This window comes from Rhinoderma darwinii, chromosome 9 (assembly GCF_050947455.1).
Source record: "Rhinoderma darwinii isolate aRhiDar2 chromosome 9, aRhiDar2.hap1, whole genome shotgun sequence".
Lineage (NCBI taxonomy): Eukaryota > Metazoa > Chordata > Amphibia > Anura > Rhinodermatidae > Rhinoderma > Rhinoderma darwinii.
Genome location: NC_134695.1, coordinates 81,824,791 through 81,842,333, shown reverse-complemented (window position 1 = coordinate 81,842,333; position 17,543 = coordinate 81,824,791). Strand labels below are relative to the sequence as shown.

Genomic DNA, 17,543 nt, shown 5'->3' with positions numbered 1-17,543 from the left:
ACCTATGTAAGGCTATGGGGCCGTGCAGACAGTCCGTGAATTTTGTGCAACGTGAGTCCGTTGCAAAAAACTCACGACATGTCCTATATTTGTGCGCTGTTCGCGCATCACGCACCCATTGGAGTCAATGGGTGTGTAAAAACCACGCATGTCACGTGGAAGCACTTCCGTGCGACCAGCGTGATTCGGAGTCATAATGATGGCGGCTGCGCGAAAAGCATGCAGCCGCGCATCATAAGCTGAAACCACACGGAGCTGTTAAGTGCCTTTTGTGCATGAAAAACGCAGTGTTTTTTGCTTATGTTGCGGTTTTCACAGCGGTTACGCAGTGGAAACACAGTAAAAACCGCTGGAAATCTGCAGGTGCACATATACCTTGCTATAACCAAGGCTTAACACCAAAACCGCTGTGGAATAAAAACGCAGGAAAAACGTAGTGCGGTTTTGTGACAGATTTACCAGTGTTTTTCTAGAGATTGTGAGAACGTACCCGAAGGCCAAATTCACATGAGCGTGTGCATTTTGTGCACGCAAAAAATGCAGCGTTTTGTGCGCGTTGCAGTTCCGTGTGTCATCCGTGTTGGCTGCTTGATTTTTATGACGCGCGGTTTTGCTGTTTAGAAAAAGAAAAGAAGGAAGTGCTTTTATTTTTTCCTTCATTTCTTTATCTACTGTTGTGGGAGTCACGCGCGTTACCCGGAAGTGCTTCCGTGGGCCGTGCACAATTTTCACGCACCCATAGACTTCAATGGGTGCGTGATGCACGAAAAACGGCCAAGTATAGGACATGTCGTTAGTTTTGCACAGCTGACATACACTGCGTGAAAAACACGGAATGTCTGAACAGCCCCATTGACTAACATAGGTCCGTGCGACGCGAGTGATTTTCATGCACGTATCACAGACGTTAAATACGCTCGTGTAAATAAGGCCTAAGAAGCAGTGATGTCACAACTCGCACCGGCGTGTATTCAGCTCGTTCACATCACATTTCAGAATCTTGTACAAACGTCAGTCTGTGATTTTATCCCCCCCCCCCTTCAAACGGGTCTGTTAACGTAACTATAGGTTTTGAATGGGGCTTCCGTCATGGTGTAAAGTGTCCATTTGTCTCTGATCAGTTTTTCACACAATTGAAGCCTATGGTGACGGGATGCTACAGGATAGTCCTATACATAGAACGGCATAGGCATCCTGTTACACCATCCTGGTTATTGGTTTTTTTACGTGATATAAAATAAAAATGACTTTAACAGGAAGCTAAAATGTGATGTGAACTTAGGCTTTGTTCACATTTGCGGTTTCAGTTGTTTGCCTCTGATGCAGATGTGAACTCAGCCTAAGGGCATGTTCACACGGCGGGGGTCCGTAACGGCTGAAATTACGGGGATGTTTCAGCCTGAAAACATCCCCGTAAATTCAGCCGTACCGGCATGTGCAGGCGCTTGAACGCCGCGTCAATTACGGCCGTAATTAGCGCTGCTATTCATTGGAGTCAATGAATAGCGGCTCCAATTACGGCCAAAGAAGTGACAGGTCACTTCTTCTACGCGGGCGTCTATTTACGCGCCGTCATTTGACAGCGGCGCGTAAATATACGCCTCGTGTGAACAGACAAACGTCTGCCCATTGCTTTCAATGGGCAGATGTTTGTCAGCGCTATTGAGGCGCTATTTTCGGGCGTAATTCGGGGCAAAAACGCCCGATTTACGTCCGTAAATAGGCCGTGTGAACATACCCTTAGGGCTTATTCAGACGAACGTGATATACGTCTGTGCAACGCGCGTCATTTTCATGCGCCTCGCACGGACCTATATTAGTCTATGTGGCAGTTCAGATAGTCCGTGATTTTTACGCAGTGTGTGTCCGCTGCGTAAAACTCACGACAGGTCCTATATTTCTGCGTTCGCGCATCACGCACCCATTGAAGTCAATGGGTGTGTGAAAATCACACGCACCACACGGATGCTCTTCTGTGTGACGCGTGTGATTTGCGCAACAGCTGTCAAAAGTATGATTGAAAACAGAAAAGCACCACGTGCTTTTCTGTTTACAAACATAGTGTCGTAATGATGGCGGCTGTGCGAAAATTACGCAGCCGCACATCCTATGGTGATGACACACGGAGCTGTTAAGTGCCTTTTGCGGGTGCAAAACGCCGCGTTTTTTGCACGCGCAAAACTCACACGCTCGTGTGAATCCGGCCTTAAACTATTTCTACTGTCAGGGAGGCTCATTAGGCCCCATTCACATCGTGTTTGTGCTATCGGCCGACCGTAGACGCTGCAGTTCTACAATAGCTGGTGCCCTCCCTGCCCATGATCTGACTTGTTGGGGGTCTCATGACTATCCTCACAATGTAGATGCTCCAGGAAATTATAGTAAAAAATTCCTTGTGGCTCTTAATACTGTAAAAATCAGCCAAAATATCTTAGCGGCAAGAAATCGCACTCAAACTGCGGTAACGACGTGGCTTCAATGATTCCTCCTGGGGAAAAATGTTGTAAACAGATTATGGCCCTATCCACAAGTAGATAGAAAAGGTGCAATATTTACATTGGGATCCAGATTTTCCTGCAATTTGCTCTCCTACTACCGACGTAGCCTAAAGCTTAAAGGAACACTCCGGGCAGACCTGAAACATTGGGTTATGTCTGGTGCAGGGCTGAGGGGGCGGAGCATGACACAGGGATTCTCTCTTACATTCCTGCACTAGGAATTTCACACGTTTCAGGTCTGCCTGGACTGTTCCTGTAAAGTGAAGTTCCAGTATGGAGCCCCCTTATGAAATAATGTACTTTGCTTGCTTCCTGTGACTGTGTGCATGGCTGTAGCGCTGGTCACCAGCAGGTGGCGCCCCCTACACTGCCTGCCCAGCTACCAGCCTAATCACAGGTTATTAAGATATGACTATTTGTCCAATGTCCCTTGTATAATCTGTCAGGCTCTGTGTGGACTGCACCCAATATCCACATAAGCCCAGCGCCTTGCACTGATTATTAACCCCTGATGTTCCAGAGATGGTGCCTTATTGCTATATATGGCAGCACTTTGCATAGTGGAGGGGGAAGGGGATGGGGGTTTGTCTTCTGATAATATGTGACTCATGTGCTAAGAGCCTAAACTTCTCATCATGTATTATACAGAAATAAGCGCATGTTCCCAGCCACATGATTAGTCAGGATGTGAGCGGTAATGCCGCCATTCTCCACTAGGGGGCAACCTCTATCTCCATCTGGTTGCATCACCATTAATATGTATGACTCGTGACGTGTGTAAGAAGCCGAGGATAAAACGTGTGCGGCGGGAGAGGCGGGTGTCAGAGAACCGGGTGTAGCGCACACAGGAAGAGATAGAACAAGGGACCACGTGGGGGAAGCGGAGAAGAAGGCGCCCACTCAGGTGGAAGCAGCACCCAGCGACGGAGAGAGGACCCAACACCCGGCAAAGAGGCATCCAGCACCTACTGAGGGTTCAGCACTAGATAGAGGGACACCCAGTAAAGGTCCAACGCTAGTGGGGCACCCACTGAGGGTCCAACACTGGATAGAGGGGCAGCCAGCACCCACTGAGGGTCCGACGCCAGGTAGAGGGGCACCCACTGGATAGAGGGGCAGCCAGCACCCACTGAGGGTCCGACGCCAGATAGAGGGGCAGCCACTGAGGGTCCGACGCTAGTTAGAGGGGCAGCCAGCAGGAGGAACCCCTGCAGCCTCTGAAGGTCAGCTGTAGGCACAGGGGAGGGCAGCTGGATACAGGATACCCCTTGTCCCATCCCCAGACAGCGCGGACTGCACCTGCTGCAGGACCACAGACAGTGCCCGGAGCGCGCAGCCGCAGTGACTGGACATGTCGGGGGGCAGTTTGAAGCGCCGGCAGTCGGGGTCCCCCGGGCCCCAGGAGGAGGAGGAGGCCAGTGAGAAGATGCTCCGGGAGAACGGGGCGGCCGGCGGGCAGGCCGTGGAGCTGAAGCGCACCATCACACTGGTCAACGGCGTGGCCATCATAGTGGGCACCATCATCGGCTCCGGCATCTTCGTCACCCCGACCGGCGTGCTGCGGGAGGCGGGCTCCCCCGGGCTGTCGCTCTTGGTCTGGGCCGTGTGCGGCCTCTTCTCCATTGTGGGCGCTTTGTGCTATGCTGAGCTGGGCACCACCATCTCCAAGTCCGGCGGGGACTATGCCTATGTGCTGGAGGTGTACGGGGCGCTGCCCGCCTTCCTGAAGCTCTGGGTGGAACTGCTCATCATCCGCCCGTCATCTCAGTACATCGTGGCCCTGGTGTTCGCCACTTATCTGCTGAAGCCGCTCTTCCCAACCTGCCCGGTGCCCGACGACGCTGCCAAGCTGGTGGCCTGCCTGTGTGTCTGTGAGTACCTGTAACTATCCTCATAGGCAGCATATAGATCATGTAATATAATGTAACGTATAGAACTGTATACACCTCCTATAGATACAATGTAATATATAGAACACTATAGACCTCCTATAGATGCAATGCAACATATAGAACAGTATAGACCTCCTATAGTTGCAATGTAACGTATAGAACTATATACACCTCATAGATACAATGTAACATATAGAACTGTATACACCTCCTATAGATGCAATATAACACAGAACAGTATACACCTCCTATAGATGCAATGTAACACATAGAACAGTATACACCTCCTATAGATACAATGTAACACATAGAACAGTATACACTGCCTATAGATGCAATGTAACACATAGAACAGTATACACTGCCTATAGATGCAATGTAACATATAGAACAGAATACACCTCCTATAGATACAATGTAACACATAGACCTGTGCTTATCTGCCTCCTATACATTTGCGCCTAGAGATACACTGGACTTCAGGCAGTAACCGGCTCAGGGACCTTGTTGCACATATCAACCAATCAGAATCCAGCTTTTATTTGTCCAGGGCAGGTTAGAAAATAAAAGCAGCAATTGGATTGTATACATGGTATCCCCCATAGACGGTGCACCTATAGCTATGATTCTACAGATGTACATACAGTGATGATCTCTTGTGTGCACCTATAGATTACATACTCCTGTATATGTGCAGCTCACCAGTGTCACTGATGTGGCCCGTTTGTGTCTGTCGCAGCTCGGCATCTGCGAGGCGGTTTTATATAAATAGTCCGGCATTTCATCCATGTGTCACACCTTGTGTTGGAGGAACCTATACGGCAGGTCCAGTCCTGGTGCGCTCCATCGTTGTGGAGAACGTAACCGTCAAAAGTTCACAGGTGGATGGATATTGGGTTCTCACATGCGCACACTGCAGCCCACTCCACCTGCATGTTACTGCCTGCTGTGTATTTCTTCTACATCTGTTGTATAGATTGGTAATGACTCAGTATAAATAGATGCTGTTCTAGGCGCGGCTCTAATGCTGGAGTATTTCTGGGACTTGTAGTTGTAGCTGTGGAGCTCACCCTAAAGTCTCCAATCCGTCCCCCTCTAAAACCTCCAAAATGGCTATTTATAGGTTAAACAACGGTCTGGCGGTGGGTCCTGAGCACCATCTTTCTCTATGTGGCAGCCTGGACTAGAAGGATACGCAAAAGAGGCGGCTGTGTTCCCCGACAACCGTGGTCTCTGTCACTGAGCGCAATGCAGCCGTTGAAACCCTTTATTACTGTAAGGCTGAGTTCACACTTGCGTTGTGTAATCCGTTTTTAGATCAGAATAAGGATCCGATATAATCTCATTGATTTCTATGGGATTTTTAATCGCATCCGTTCACGTCCCTTATGTTAGTCGTCTGTTTTTTTTCACTGAGAAAAAAAACTTCAGAGTACGGAACTTTTACACCGTTTGGAAAAAAAACGGATAACTGATAGATGGGTTATTTTTATCATTGGTGCCGATGCAAAACTGATACAAATGGATTGTAATCTGTTTGCATCCGTTATTTTGATTTCAATGGCATTTCTAACGGATCCATTTTTATCCTTATTCCGATCCAAAAACGGATCAGAGTAACGGATTATACAACGCAAGTGTGAACAGAGCCTAAGATTCCTATGATCCGGCTTTAATAGGACCCGATAGGTGCCGGGTTATCAAACAGTCCGGAGTATTGCTTCTTTTTGTAAAAAATCAACATTATATAAACCGTAATATCAAACTTTCTGGATTATCAGAGGCCAGATTAAAGGAATTTGTCTGCATTATATCCTAATCCTGCTGTTTATGGATTATCAGTTTTGGCGCAATTTTGATGTCGGCCAGAATGTTGATACATAGTAAATAATCTTCACGTTGTAGATAAAGGAATGTCAAGAATCGTGGTTCAGGCTCCACCCGGCCTCCCTGCATGGCTTGCATCATAAGGCTCGTCTACTCCAGCACGTGGTGGAGGCCCCGCCTCCCATTCATTCCCTCCAGGAGGCTCCTCCCCTTCCCCTCGCAGTCACTCCCGCAGCCTGCATTACATCAGCATCTAAAACGACATTGCTACCCAAACCGGTTGTGGCCGGGAACAGAGGCTGCTGCGTATAAGGGCGCATGTGGTTTACGAAGCCGAATGCATTTTTTATGCCGTTTGTTGGCTGGGGAATAGGGCACCGTGTGATGACCTTTCAATGGCTGATCATATGACTTAAAGGGCAAGTCCACCCGAAATACAGTCATACGTAGATGCACAAGGGCAATTATTAACCCCTTAGGCTTCATGCACACGATTGTAGTGTGTTTTACTGTCCGCAAATACGGTTCCGTAGTCCTCTGCATATCTGGCACGCTGTCCGCAAGTACGGTCCATGGTGCATCTGTATTTACGTAGCCGCAAAAAAAACAAAAAAAAACCTGCTACAAATGATGTCACCAACATGTCCTAACTCCTTGAAAAGGGTCACATGATCTTTCAGGCGCCATTTTCTTGGGGTATCCCCCGCCGTCGCATAGCAGCGCTCCCGCAATTACGGACGGCTACGGATGCACATCCGTAGCAGTCTGCAATTTGGCATGTGCCGATGAACTTCTATGGACGAGTACGTGTTGCAATTGCGGACAGGGATAGGACGTCTTCTATATTTTGCGGATGATTTCTACGGCCCGGACACATCCGAAAATATATAGAAAGGCGTTTGTGGCCAATAGAAATGAACGGGTCCGCAGATTATCCGTAATCACGGATAAAATCTACGGTCGTGAGCATGGGGCTAGACCCTGTCCAATGATACTATGTCGGTATTCTGCGCTCTATTGGGATATGAGTTGGGCGATGGATGAGGTTGGCGGTGTATTTTTTTTGTTGTTGTTGGGAGCGGTTTATGAGGAGTTCCCCTTTAATTACTATCAGGCCGTATCGGTAGTAAATCCTGTGTCGTTTGTATAGTCTTTGGATCATCTGCTTTATGCTGTAGGGATGAGGACGCAGAGTAATCAGGTGAACGGTATAAGACGTGTAAAAGGAGGATTCTGCGCATCTTCTAGAAAATCCTGTTGACTTTGCTGCTCGTGAGATGACTGATCCTATGTAGACGTTGAGCCGGCCATAGATAGTCCCCTTATAACCGAGTCTTCCATAAATTAACTGATTAAGGCTACATGACGGCGGGAAGACGTGCGCGAATCACAGTAAAAACGCGGTTGTGACTTCAATTGTTCCTACGGGAAAGGCAGTGGCAGGCGCTCTCTCCATCCATTACATCCCAAAGCCAGAATCTGCATCGGACAACCCCATCTTTGTTGAAATGTTACCCAGGCATAGAGCGCATCGCGGTCAGCCCCATGAATCGCCATGTTGGAATGAAGTATTACGCAGCGCCCATTGAGCGCTGTTTGTAGTGCTCTCTCTGTATGACAAAGGGGAGCGTACCTAATAGGGGGTCCCCCATCCTATTGCCTAGGAAAGCCCTAATATGCCGTCCCTTAAGATGGGGGGTACGTCTATCACTAGGGTATACGATCGGTGGGGGTCCGACCTCTGGGAACTTCGCTAATATCGAGAACAAAGGTGCACAAGCCCCTTCGGCGTTTTCTTTTTTTTTTTTTTGCGCAGTGGGGGTCCTGTCCAAACGCTGTGCAGGGAATTGCAACAAATCTCCATTCAAATGTAACTAACGCTGCAACCCCTTTTATTCTGAGGATCGTGGGGGTCTGGACAGTCAGATCGCCAGTGATCAGGAAGTGATGGCATATTCTAGCGATATGTCCTCACTTCTTCTGGTGGGAAAGCTCCTTTAGACCCTGTTCACACAAAAAACGTCCGAAATCGCCTCCCATTGATTTTAATGGGAGGAAGCGATATGCCCTATCTTTGGGCATTTACGTCTCTGACCTCCCATTGGCATCAATAGGAGGCAGAGAAAGCGTTTTTGCCCTAGGCACTCAATGTCCGCGGGCGAATAACGCGGCAAACGGCGTGCAGACAGATCAAAATCCGATGGATGGAATTTTGAGGCAGAATTTTGTGCCTGCAAAAAACTGTGTGAACAGGGCCTTAGGGGGTATGTTCACACAGGGCGGTTACGCTGTGTAAAAGCACGCAGCTTGTCTGCCTTGGCGGCCGCAGGGCATTTTGCCTGAAAAACTGCACCAAATTGTGGTGCAGTTTATCGGCCGGAATGTCCGCTGCGGAAAACTGCACGTACAAAAAACAAAACGTTTCAAACGTATCCGTAGCCATGGTGACGCGTCCCTCTGCCGTCCTGCATCCCGGCACTCCTGGGATGATGTCCTGTGATTGTCATCCCAGGTATAAGATATTTTATTTTTTTCTGAGTTACGACTAAAAAAGGGTTCCGCAGGTCAATTTCTGATCGTTTTTTCCCACTTATTTGCGCTGCGTGTGGAGATTTGTTCACATGTCATCCACTCGGCTGCTACTGTATAAATCTGCCGATTTTTCCGCGACAAAATATCCGCAGTATTTACGCTAGGTGTGAACCCGGCCTTAAGGCTTTGTTCGGTGCCATCAACATGGCTGATCCTACTGATTTCAATGGGATTTTATTTTGCACAATTGTCATTGTGTCCATCGCCATCCATTGTGATGAAGAACGTGTGACATTTTCTGCCGCAACAGATTGATCTATATAAACTTTCCAGTGTCGGAGTTCTTGCTGTCGCCCCCGCTGACGCCTCTGTGCCGGAGCTGCACTTATAACTCTGCTTTGATCCCTATGTAAATAGTTCACTGAAAGCAACAACTACCTGCAGACCTGTTCCCGCGTCTCTCGGCCGGAGCGGTCAGTAGCCGGTGGATTTGCTTGACGTTATTGTAACCTACGCTGAAGAACGAGTTCTGCCAGGAGCCGGGGCTGAAATGTCAGAGATAACAGAGGCCGCTGAGCTGCTCCTGCGACCATGAAAAACACAGACAGCTTGTAACAGCAGGGGGCGGCTCAGGACGGAGAGGCGTCTGACGGCCACTGAGTGCGCCATTACGGATCATTGCCGGTATCCGGCTGCAGTGTATAAATCAGGAGGGGTATATATTTATTGCCTCTTAATAAATTAGTCGCATCTTCTGCTGTACGTGCGATTGACTGTTAAATTTCCTCTGGAAACAACACCACGTTCTGGTGTAAAATTTCGAAAATCTGTTGGGCCGTAGCGACCGGCTCAATTTTTAAAGCTACAAGCCTTTTATAGAAAAATGCAGGACGTGGTGTAAAAGTTTGGCGCAAAACAGCCATGCGCCTAAATTTGCAACATGTTTCTCTACACAATATTGCAAGAAAATACACACAATAAGGGTATGTGCACACGGAAAACGGCTGAGAAATGGGAAGCAGATCGCCTCCAAACATCTGCCCATTGATTTCAATGGGAAAAAACGGCGTTCTGTTCCGACGGGCTGTTTTTTTTACGACTTTTTTTCAGAACTGCCGCGTAAAAAAAAACCTGCCGTGAAAAAGAAGTGCATGTCTCTTCAGCCGTTTTTGGAGCAGTTTTTCATAGACTATAGAAAAACCGCTCCAAAAACGGTCGTAAAAAAACACTGCGAAACACGCCGCGAAAAACCCGAGTGGTTTAAAAAACGTCTGAAGATCAGGAGCTGGTTTCCCTTGACAGCTCTGTATTTTCAGACCTTTTTTATTTTGTGTGCGCACATACCCTGAGGGCTATTTTCAGCCGTTTTTCGGGCCGTAAACATCCCAAAAAACGGCTGAAGAATCGGAAGCAGAACGCCTACAAACATCTGCCCATTGATTTAATTGGGAAATACGGCGCTCTGTTCCGACGGGGCGTTTTTTTTACGCTTTATTTTCAAAAAACGGCGCGTAGGAAGAAGTGCGTGTCACCTCTTGAGCCTTTTTGGAACCACTCCAAAAACGGCCACAAAAATCGCTAGTTTGATTAAAAAACGGCTGAAAATCAGGAGCTGCTCTCGCTTGAACAGTTCCGTATTTTGTTACCCGTGTGAACGTACCCTAAGTGAGGTCCGTTGTGTTTGAATGCCTCTATTTTCAAGATCTCTGCTTCCTGTCAGTTTTATTGCCACCTTGAGGGGCTGTTTAGAGTGCACGTTGAGAACATTGACCGCTGTCAGGGCATGCTGGGTCTTGTAGTTTAACAGGTGGAGATCCGCAGGTTTGTGATCAGTATAACACAGGTCAGCTCCCTTTTAATTCCCATATGTGAAGGGTTAATATCTGTCCCCGGCTGTGGTATGAATGTGTTTGGTCTGGCTCCGCTGCCGTGTTCAGGTTTCCGTGACATATAAAGGATTCGCCTGCGTCCTCGAGGTTTGTTTGTGCCAAGGCTGTATTATTCCTATCAAGGAGAACATCTGACGGTGTTTCTACAACTGCCGGCTTAGCATATCGGGACGGCCATATGAAATAGTGCCCCAATAATCAAGTCTGTAAATCTCTAGTAACATTGATCTCCTATGTTTAAAGGGACATAAAACCATCCACCATTGTCCTCCGTGTGGTGACAGCGCCATATCCTCCACCACATCGTACGTCTCGCCCGCCGGCCGCGCACATATTTGCACCTTTGCGGAGAAACCACAAATAAATACAATGTGTCGCTGGGGGGGGGGTTTTACTTTCCACCATTAAATTTTACGACCTTGGATGTGATTCTGGAGGGTCCGACCAATGGCGGTTCCTGCATTTCCAATTCACTTTAATGGAGAGTGTACGTGCGGCCGCTCCTCTGCTGAAACGGGGGCTCAAGCACCCCCAGTTCTCTGCATTTGTGGGGTCCTTTATATGACCTCTCCAGCTCACCGTAGTTGTGCAGAAATGTGACTTTTCATGTTTTACGTCTGTAAAGGTCTCGCACATTCAGAGAAACTCTGCGGTATTTCCTGGGATGTCGCCTTTCATTGCATTTTTATACAAATCCCTTGAGGGTTTTTTGATGAAGCGCCCGGCAGTCGGGGGAGGGGAGTGGCGGCTGTAGCTCAGTTGAAATCACCTCAACCTTCATGGCGTATTTTACGTCTTCTTTGCAGCGCTCCATTCATAGGATATTTTCTGTTTTTGTTTTTTTTTTCCATCGTTTTGGCCTCCATGGCATTTTTTGGGTTCGGTGCAGTGTAGCACTGGAATAGTCTGTTACTTTATCTTATATTCCTCACCATTTTCAAGATCTCTGCTGACTGTCAGTGAATGGGAACATTTACTGTTTATATGCAGAGGCCCAAAACCCTGCCTGTACTTCTCACAGCTGAGGGTTTGTTCTAATTGTATCATGTTTAGTGAGCTTAAGGGTATGTTCACACAGCTTATTTTCGGCCCGTAAACGGCCTCCGTGTGATGTCCGTGATTTTCACGCACCCATTGACTTCAGTGGGTGCGTGATGCGCAAAAAACGCACAAGTATAGGACATGCAGTAAATTTTACGCAGCGGACACACACACTGCGTGAAAAACACGGAATGTCCGAATGGCCCCATTGACTTGCATAGGTCCGTGTGACGTGCGTTATTTTCACGCGCGTAACACGGACGTAAAATACGCTCGTGTGAATTGGGCCTTAAGAGAAGTCTTAGTTGTGAATGGCTTTTCACCCTCTTTATTAAGTGTCTCGATTCGTTGACTGCAAGCAGAGATCTTGAAAATGTCAAGGAATTGCAGCCCAAAGTATATTGTAAAGTTGTAGGAGTTTTTATTATATGATTGTTTTGTTTCTGTGAATTTGGAAAACGCCTTTGTGGCCATGTGTTCAGTGAATGGCGTTCTGATCAGGGTCCGGAAGGGCGGCCTGTAAGATAAAGACGCCCTTATATTAGGGATTCCGCTGAGTCAGATGCCGGGTGACTCCAGAGTGAGGAATTCCTCATCGTCAGAGCAGAATAAACACGTCATGCTTTACAGAGCTGGAATCTCCGGAGTTCTTCACCAGCTCCGTATTTACTGAAGGAGCAGAAAATAAGAAGCCAAGTTCTCCAGGATGCAGGATCTCACAATGGACCGAAGCCAAACTCCTCCAGTGGATCTATTCTATCTGTGTCGCAACACGCAGTGGAGTGATGTGGATATTCACACAAGAGACTTCTATAGAAATATACTGGACCCCACACAAAAAATCCGCTCCCCCACCCACTCTATGGGCAGCAATTTCCTGATCATCTTTTTTTCTCCCTGGTGGTTTAGTTGCTTGTAGTTTTATAATCTTCTTCTCATCTCTCCATGTCTTGACGTCTCCTGAAATTCTGATTGTACACAACAGCCAATCTGAACAGGCAGAGCTGCAGTGTAAAGCATGGAGGAATAGTTCTTCATACTGGATTTCAGACTACATCAGGAGGCAATACGTAGTGCAGTTGAGCTGGAATCATAGCTCTGCTGTAATGGAGGAGAGCTGCAGTGTAAAAAATGGGGGAAGAACAGAACTAACGACTTGGCCTCTAATGAGACAGAAGGTGGATTTCAAACATGGTGACTGATGTATATAGTATTAAACACCTTCTCCCCTCCCCCAGCTGGAAAAACACCTAAAAATAATTAACAATTAGTCTGACATTAGGGATAGAAGTTGGTTTAGGCCGCGCAGTGACTGTTTCCTGCCCCGTGGGTCCCGGGTGACAGGCGAAGGTGCTCTGAGCTGCTGTCACTTCCCCTCTTCCAGCTGTGAAGAACATTGGTGACCCACCCGGGCAGGACAAGATGGACTTCAATACTTTGCACCCATCATATTCGTGTTTAGTGGGTGTTGCTTGCCTGTTTCCCATTGTGCACTGGCCCATTTTGTGACGCCGTGGAGACGTGACTGAGTGCCCCTTACTAATTGTTGGCAGAATAAAGCCCTGGCGATGTGCTCCACCATACCTGCCAGATGACACAATGAGACCTTTGTCCTGATCCCATTGAACAAATCACCCCATAGCATGACGGCTGGCGAGAACTGGAGGCCTTGTGCGGGAGCGCTGGAGAGTGGCGTTATTAGCGGGTCCTACAAGAGCTGAGGCTGGAAAGGGGATTTCAGGGCAGATGCCAGGATCTTAGTGTGAACCGGAGGAGCTTGCCCTATAATGAATACAACTTTTTTTTATTTGTGAGCTGTTTAACGAAGTCTCTGGCAGGTCCAGATATAGAAACACAGCGCGATTATCAGCAAGTTTAACTATTTCTATATTCAATATCTTTGTGTAAAAATGTCCGACGGTTGGTGAGACATCGGTCCAGCCCTGGAACCAGATCCTCGTGGTGTCAGTGGGGCATGGGCTTTAATTTTCCTTATCCACGAGACGAGGAAATAGTCGTTCACATTAGACCGATATTCACAACATAATGTGGTCCTCCTCTGAATGATGACCTGTGCTCCGGATCGTCAGATATGTTCACAACCAGCCCTCTACTCGCCCATTTATAGAGCAGATTAACAGAATTTCTGGACTACCAGATGCTGAGTTAAAGGTTTACTGCATGTACCTCTGGAAGGCTCCTCCGTCTACATCTCTGACCATTTCTACACATGACGTTGCCTCTGATACATTGTTTCCGTTCCTGCCCTTCACAGTAGAGTGAATGTAGCACATTATTACCCAATTACTTCCTGTTCCTGAGAACTTTCCGCCACGTGTTGTATGAGGATGCTGATTATTGTTCTCTTCTTCCTTCTGTTTTTCAGTGCTACTGACTGCGATTAACTGCTACAGTGTTAAAGCTGCCACGAGGGTGCAAGATGCATTCGCTGCTGCAAAACTTCTAGCCCTGTGTCTGATTATAATCCTGGGATTCGTGCAGCTGGGCAGAGGTGAGCAAGTTTATCAGGGTATTGCAGTCACCCTGTGATCAGACCAATTATAGGTCAGGCGTGACATGGAAAAAATGGTGATTCTTAAAACATGTCCACAATGCCATATCATATATAGATATTATTACATGAAACATGAGTATATACATTACTTATCCTGAGTTACAGCCTGTATTATACTCCAGAGCTGCACTCACTATTCTGCTGGTGGAGTCACTGTGTACATACATTACATTACTTATCCTGTACTGATCCTGAGTAATATCCTGTATTATACTCCAGAGCTGCACTCACTATTCTGCTGGTGGAGTCACTGTGTACATACATTACATTACTTATCCTGTACTGATCCTGAGTTATATCCTGTATTATACTCCAGAGCTGTACTCACTATTCTGCTGGTGGAGTCACTGTACATACATTACATTACTTATCCTGTACTGATCCTAAGTAATATCCTGTATTATACTCCAGAGCTGCACTCACTATTCTGCTGGTGGAGTCACTGTGTACTTACATTACATTACTTATCCTGTACTGATCCTGCGTTATATCCTGTATTATACTCCAGAGCTGCACTCACTATTCTGCTGGTGGAGTCACTGTGTACATACATTACTTATCCTGTACTGATCCTGAGTAATATCCTGTATTATACTCCAGAGCTGCACTCACTATTCTGCTGGTGGAGTCACTGTGTACTTACATTACATTACTTATCCTGTACTGATCCTGAGTTACATCCAGTATTATACTCCAGAGCTGCACTCACTATTCTGCTGGTGGAGTCACTGTGTACATACATTACATTACTTATCCTGTACTGATCCTGAGTAATATCCTGTATTATACTCCAGAGCTGCACTCACTATTCTGCTGGTGGAGTCACTGTGTATATACATTACATTACTTATCCTGTACTGATCCTGAGTTACATCCAGTATTATACTCCAGAGCTGCACTCACTATTCTGCTGGTGGAGTCACTGTGTACATACATTACATTACTTATCCTGTACTGATCCTGAGTTACATCCAGTATTATACTCCAGAGCTGCACTCACTATTCTGCTGGTGGAGTCACTGTGTACATACATTACTTATCCTGTACTGATCCTGAGTTACATCCTGTATTATACTCCAGAGCTGCACTCACTATTCTGCTGGTGGAGTCACTGTGTACATACATTACATTACTTCTCCTGTACTGATCCTGCGTTATATCCTGTATTATACTCCAGAGCTGCACTCACTATTCTGCTGGTGGAGTCACTATGTACATACATTGCATTACTTATCCTGTACTGATCCTGAGTTATATCCTGTATTATACTCCAGAGCTGCACTCACTATTCTGCTGGTGGAGTCACTGTGTACATACATTACATTACTTATCCTGTACTGATCCTGAGTTACATCCAGTATTCTACTCCAGAGCTGCACTCACTATTCTGCTGGTGGAGTCACTGTGTACATACATTACATTACTTATCCTGTACTGATCCTGAGTTATATCCTGTATTCTACTCCAGAGCTGCACTCATTATTCTGCTGGTGGAGTCACTGTGTACATACATTACTTAGCCTGTACTGATCCTGAGTATTATTCTGCAGCTTAAAATTTTGCCATATTTCCTGCTTGTTCAGGGTCTGTATAGAGCTTGCACTGGTGATTTTTATTTTGGAAAGTGTCACATTTACACCAGGCTCTGCACAGTAATCTGATATATATATTTTTAAAAAAACTACCCCCTGCATTATAGGAGCACATCTAAACTGTTAGTGGGATGTCTGTTAACAAGCTTGCTGACCGTTTCCAGTGAGAACCAGCAGAATTATGACTGCAGCTCTGGCTATAATACGGGCTGCGACTCAATGTAGAACTGGCCTTTCTATTATCCAACTGATGTCTGGAATAACCGGAAAATGAAAAAATATCCTCCCTCCTGTCAAATGTTTGGACCTGATAGAAAATACAACGTTGTAACTCCTCCATGCAGGGTCAGTGATTAGTAGTTTTAGGGCAGTGATTAGTTTTGCTGGAATTATAAGCGATTGCGCGGTTGTTGGGAAGCACACGTCTCACCCCCCGCTTCGTTACAACTTCACATTTCTTCCTCTGCCAACAGCCATCACAAGAGTTGAACGCCTCGGCTGGAATTAATATGATAAGGCCGCTGCTTGCCTCATCAGAAAATCTCACCCTAAGAGGATTACCTCCAAATCCCACTTATTTTGCATGGCTTTGTACCTAAAGCAACCTGTCTTCTGTCTGCCCGCTTGTTCTACCCGCTACTTTAACTCCGACTAAATGTTTATCTAATTAGTGTAAGCACGTCGCTCTCCCACCGCAAGAGGAACCCACAATACAAATTATATTTTATTCTTCAAGCTGCACTTAATGCATGTGCTAGAGAGGAGCAGGGGCTAGGAGCGCTGCATGTAATGTTCAGTGACTTTTCAGACTCTTCGCTTTACTTATTTTGTGCTGATCTTGAGTTACAGCATGCCTTATACTCCAGTCACAACCAAAGCTGCATTTGCAATTCTAGATTACAGTGCCTGGTATCTCCCACAATGCTTCGCAGCAGTACATAACCTGCAGGGGCGGCAGCCCGAGAGGCAATCAGATTTGTGAACGCAGCTTTGGTTGTGATTGGAGTATAAGGTAAGTTGTAACTCAAGAAGAGTAAGGCAATGTTACTGAAGATTATGTGTTAATTTAATAAAAGGTCGCTTCCCTCGATTTGTGACAGTTTTTAGGGGTGCTCAGTAAAGGCACACGGGCTCCTCCTGTCGGAAGTGCAGAACTAGGTCACAGAGCTGGAGAGCTTGTTACAGGACTCTCAAATTTGAATTGCAAATCTCTTAGTGACTGAAGCTTTGTCATATTTGCATTTTGAAGTTGAGAAAGGAGGAGACAGGAGTTTATATGGGTCAATAAAGTCACGTAGACGTAAGGACTGAGAGGTCGCCCTGATGTCTCGCGCTCTGCAGAGACCTTTAGGCCTCCTGCACACTAACATATTTTTTTCCTTCCGTAAATACGGGTCCTTGGTCACACGTATTCGACCCGTATTGCACCAGTATTTACGGGTACGTTTTCGCTGCAAAATTGCACAGCACTAATCGGCAGCCCCTTCTCTGTATCAGTGCAGGATAGAGAGAAGGGGAAGCCCTTTCCGCAGTAAGGCCTCATGCAAAACTTCCTTATGCCATCTGTTTTTTTCACGGACCCATTAACTTCTGTGGCCCCACGGTCACAGAATCATTGATAAAAGTAGGACATGCTCTACTTTTGATGGAACGGAACAACGGATCTGTGAAAATAACGGAAGTGTGCATGGGCCCAT

General features: G+C 46.7%; 1 protein-coding gene across 2 annotated transcripts in view; it reads left to right on the top strand.

Annotated features, from left to right (window-relative positions):
* The first annotated feature begins 3,231 nt into the window (after positions 1-3,231).
* SLC7A5 (solute carrier family 7 member 5) overlaps positions 3,232-17,543 on the top strand; it is a 31,506-nt gene continuing 17,194 nt past the window's right edge. Inside the window, exons 1-3 of one of the 2 annotated variants that reach the window (XM_075838325.1) lie at positions 3,232-3,586; positions 3,646-4,369; positions 14,066-14,191. In XM_075838325.1, the coding sequence (XP_075694440.1) occupies positions 3,850-4,369; positions 14,066-14,191 (646 nt within the window). In that variant the 5' untranslated portion in view covers positions 3,232-3,586; positions 3,646-3,849. Of the gene's footprint in view, positions 4,370-14,065; positions 14,192-17,543 lie in introns of both variants that reach the window. The other variant, XM_075838324.1, reaches the window with a different exon arrangement.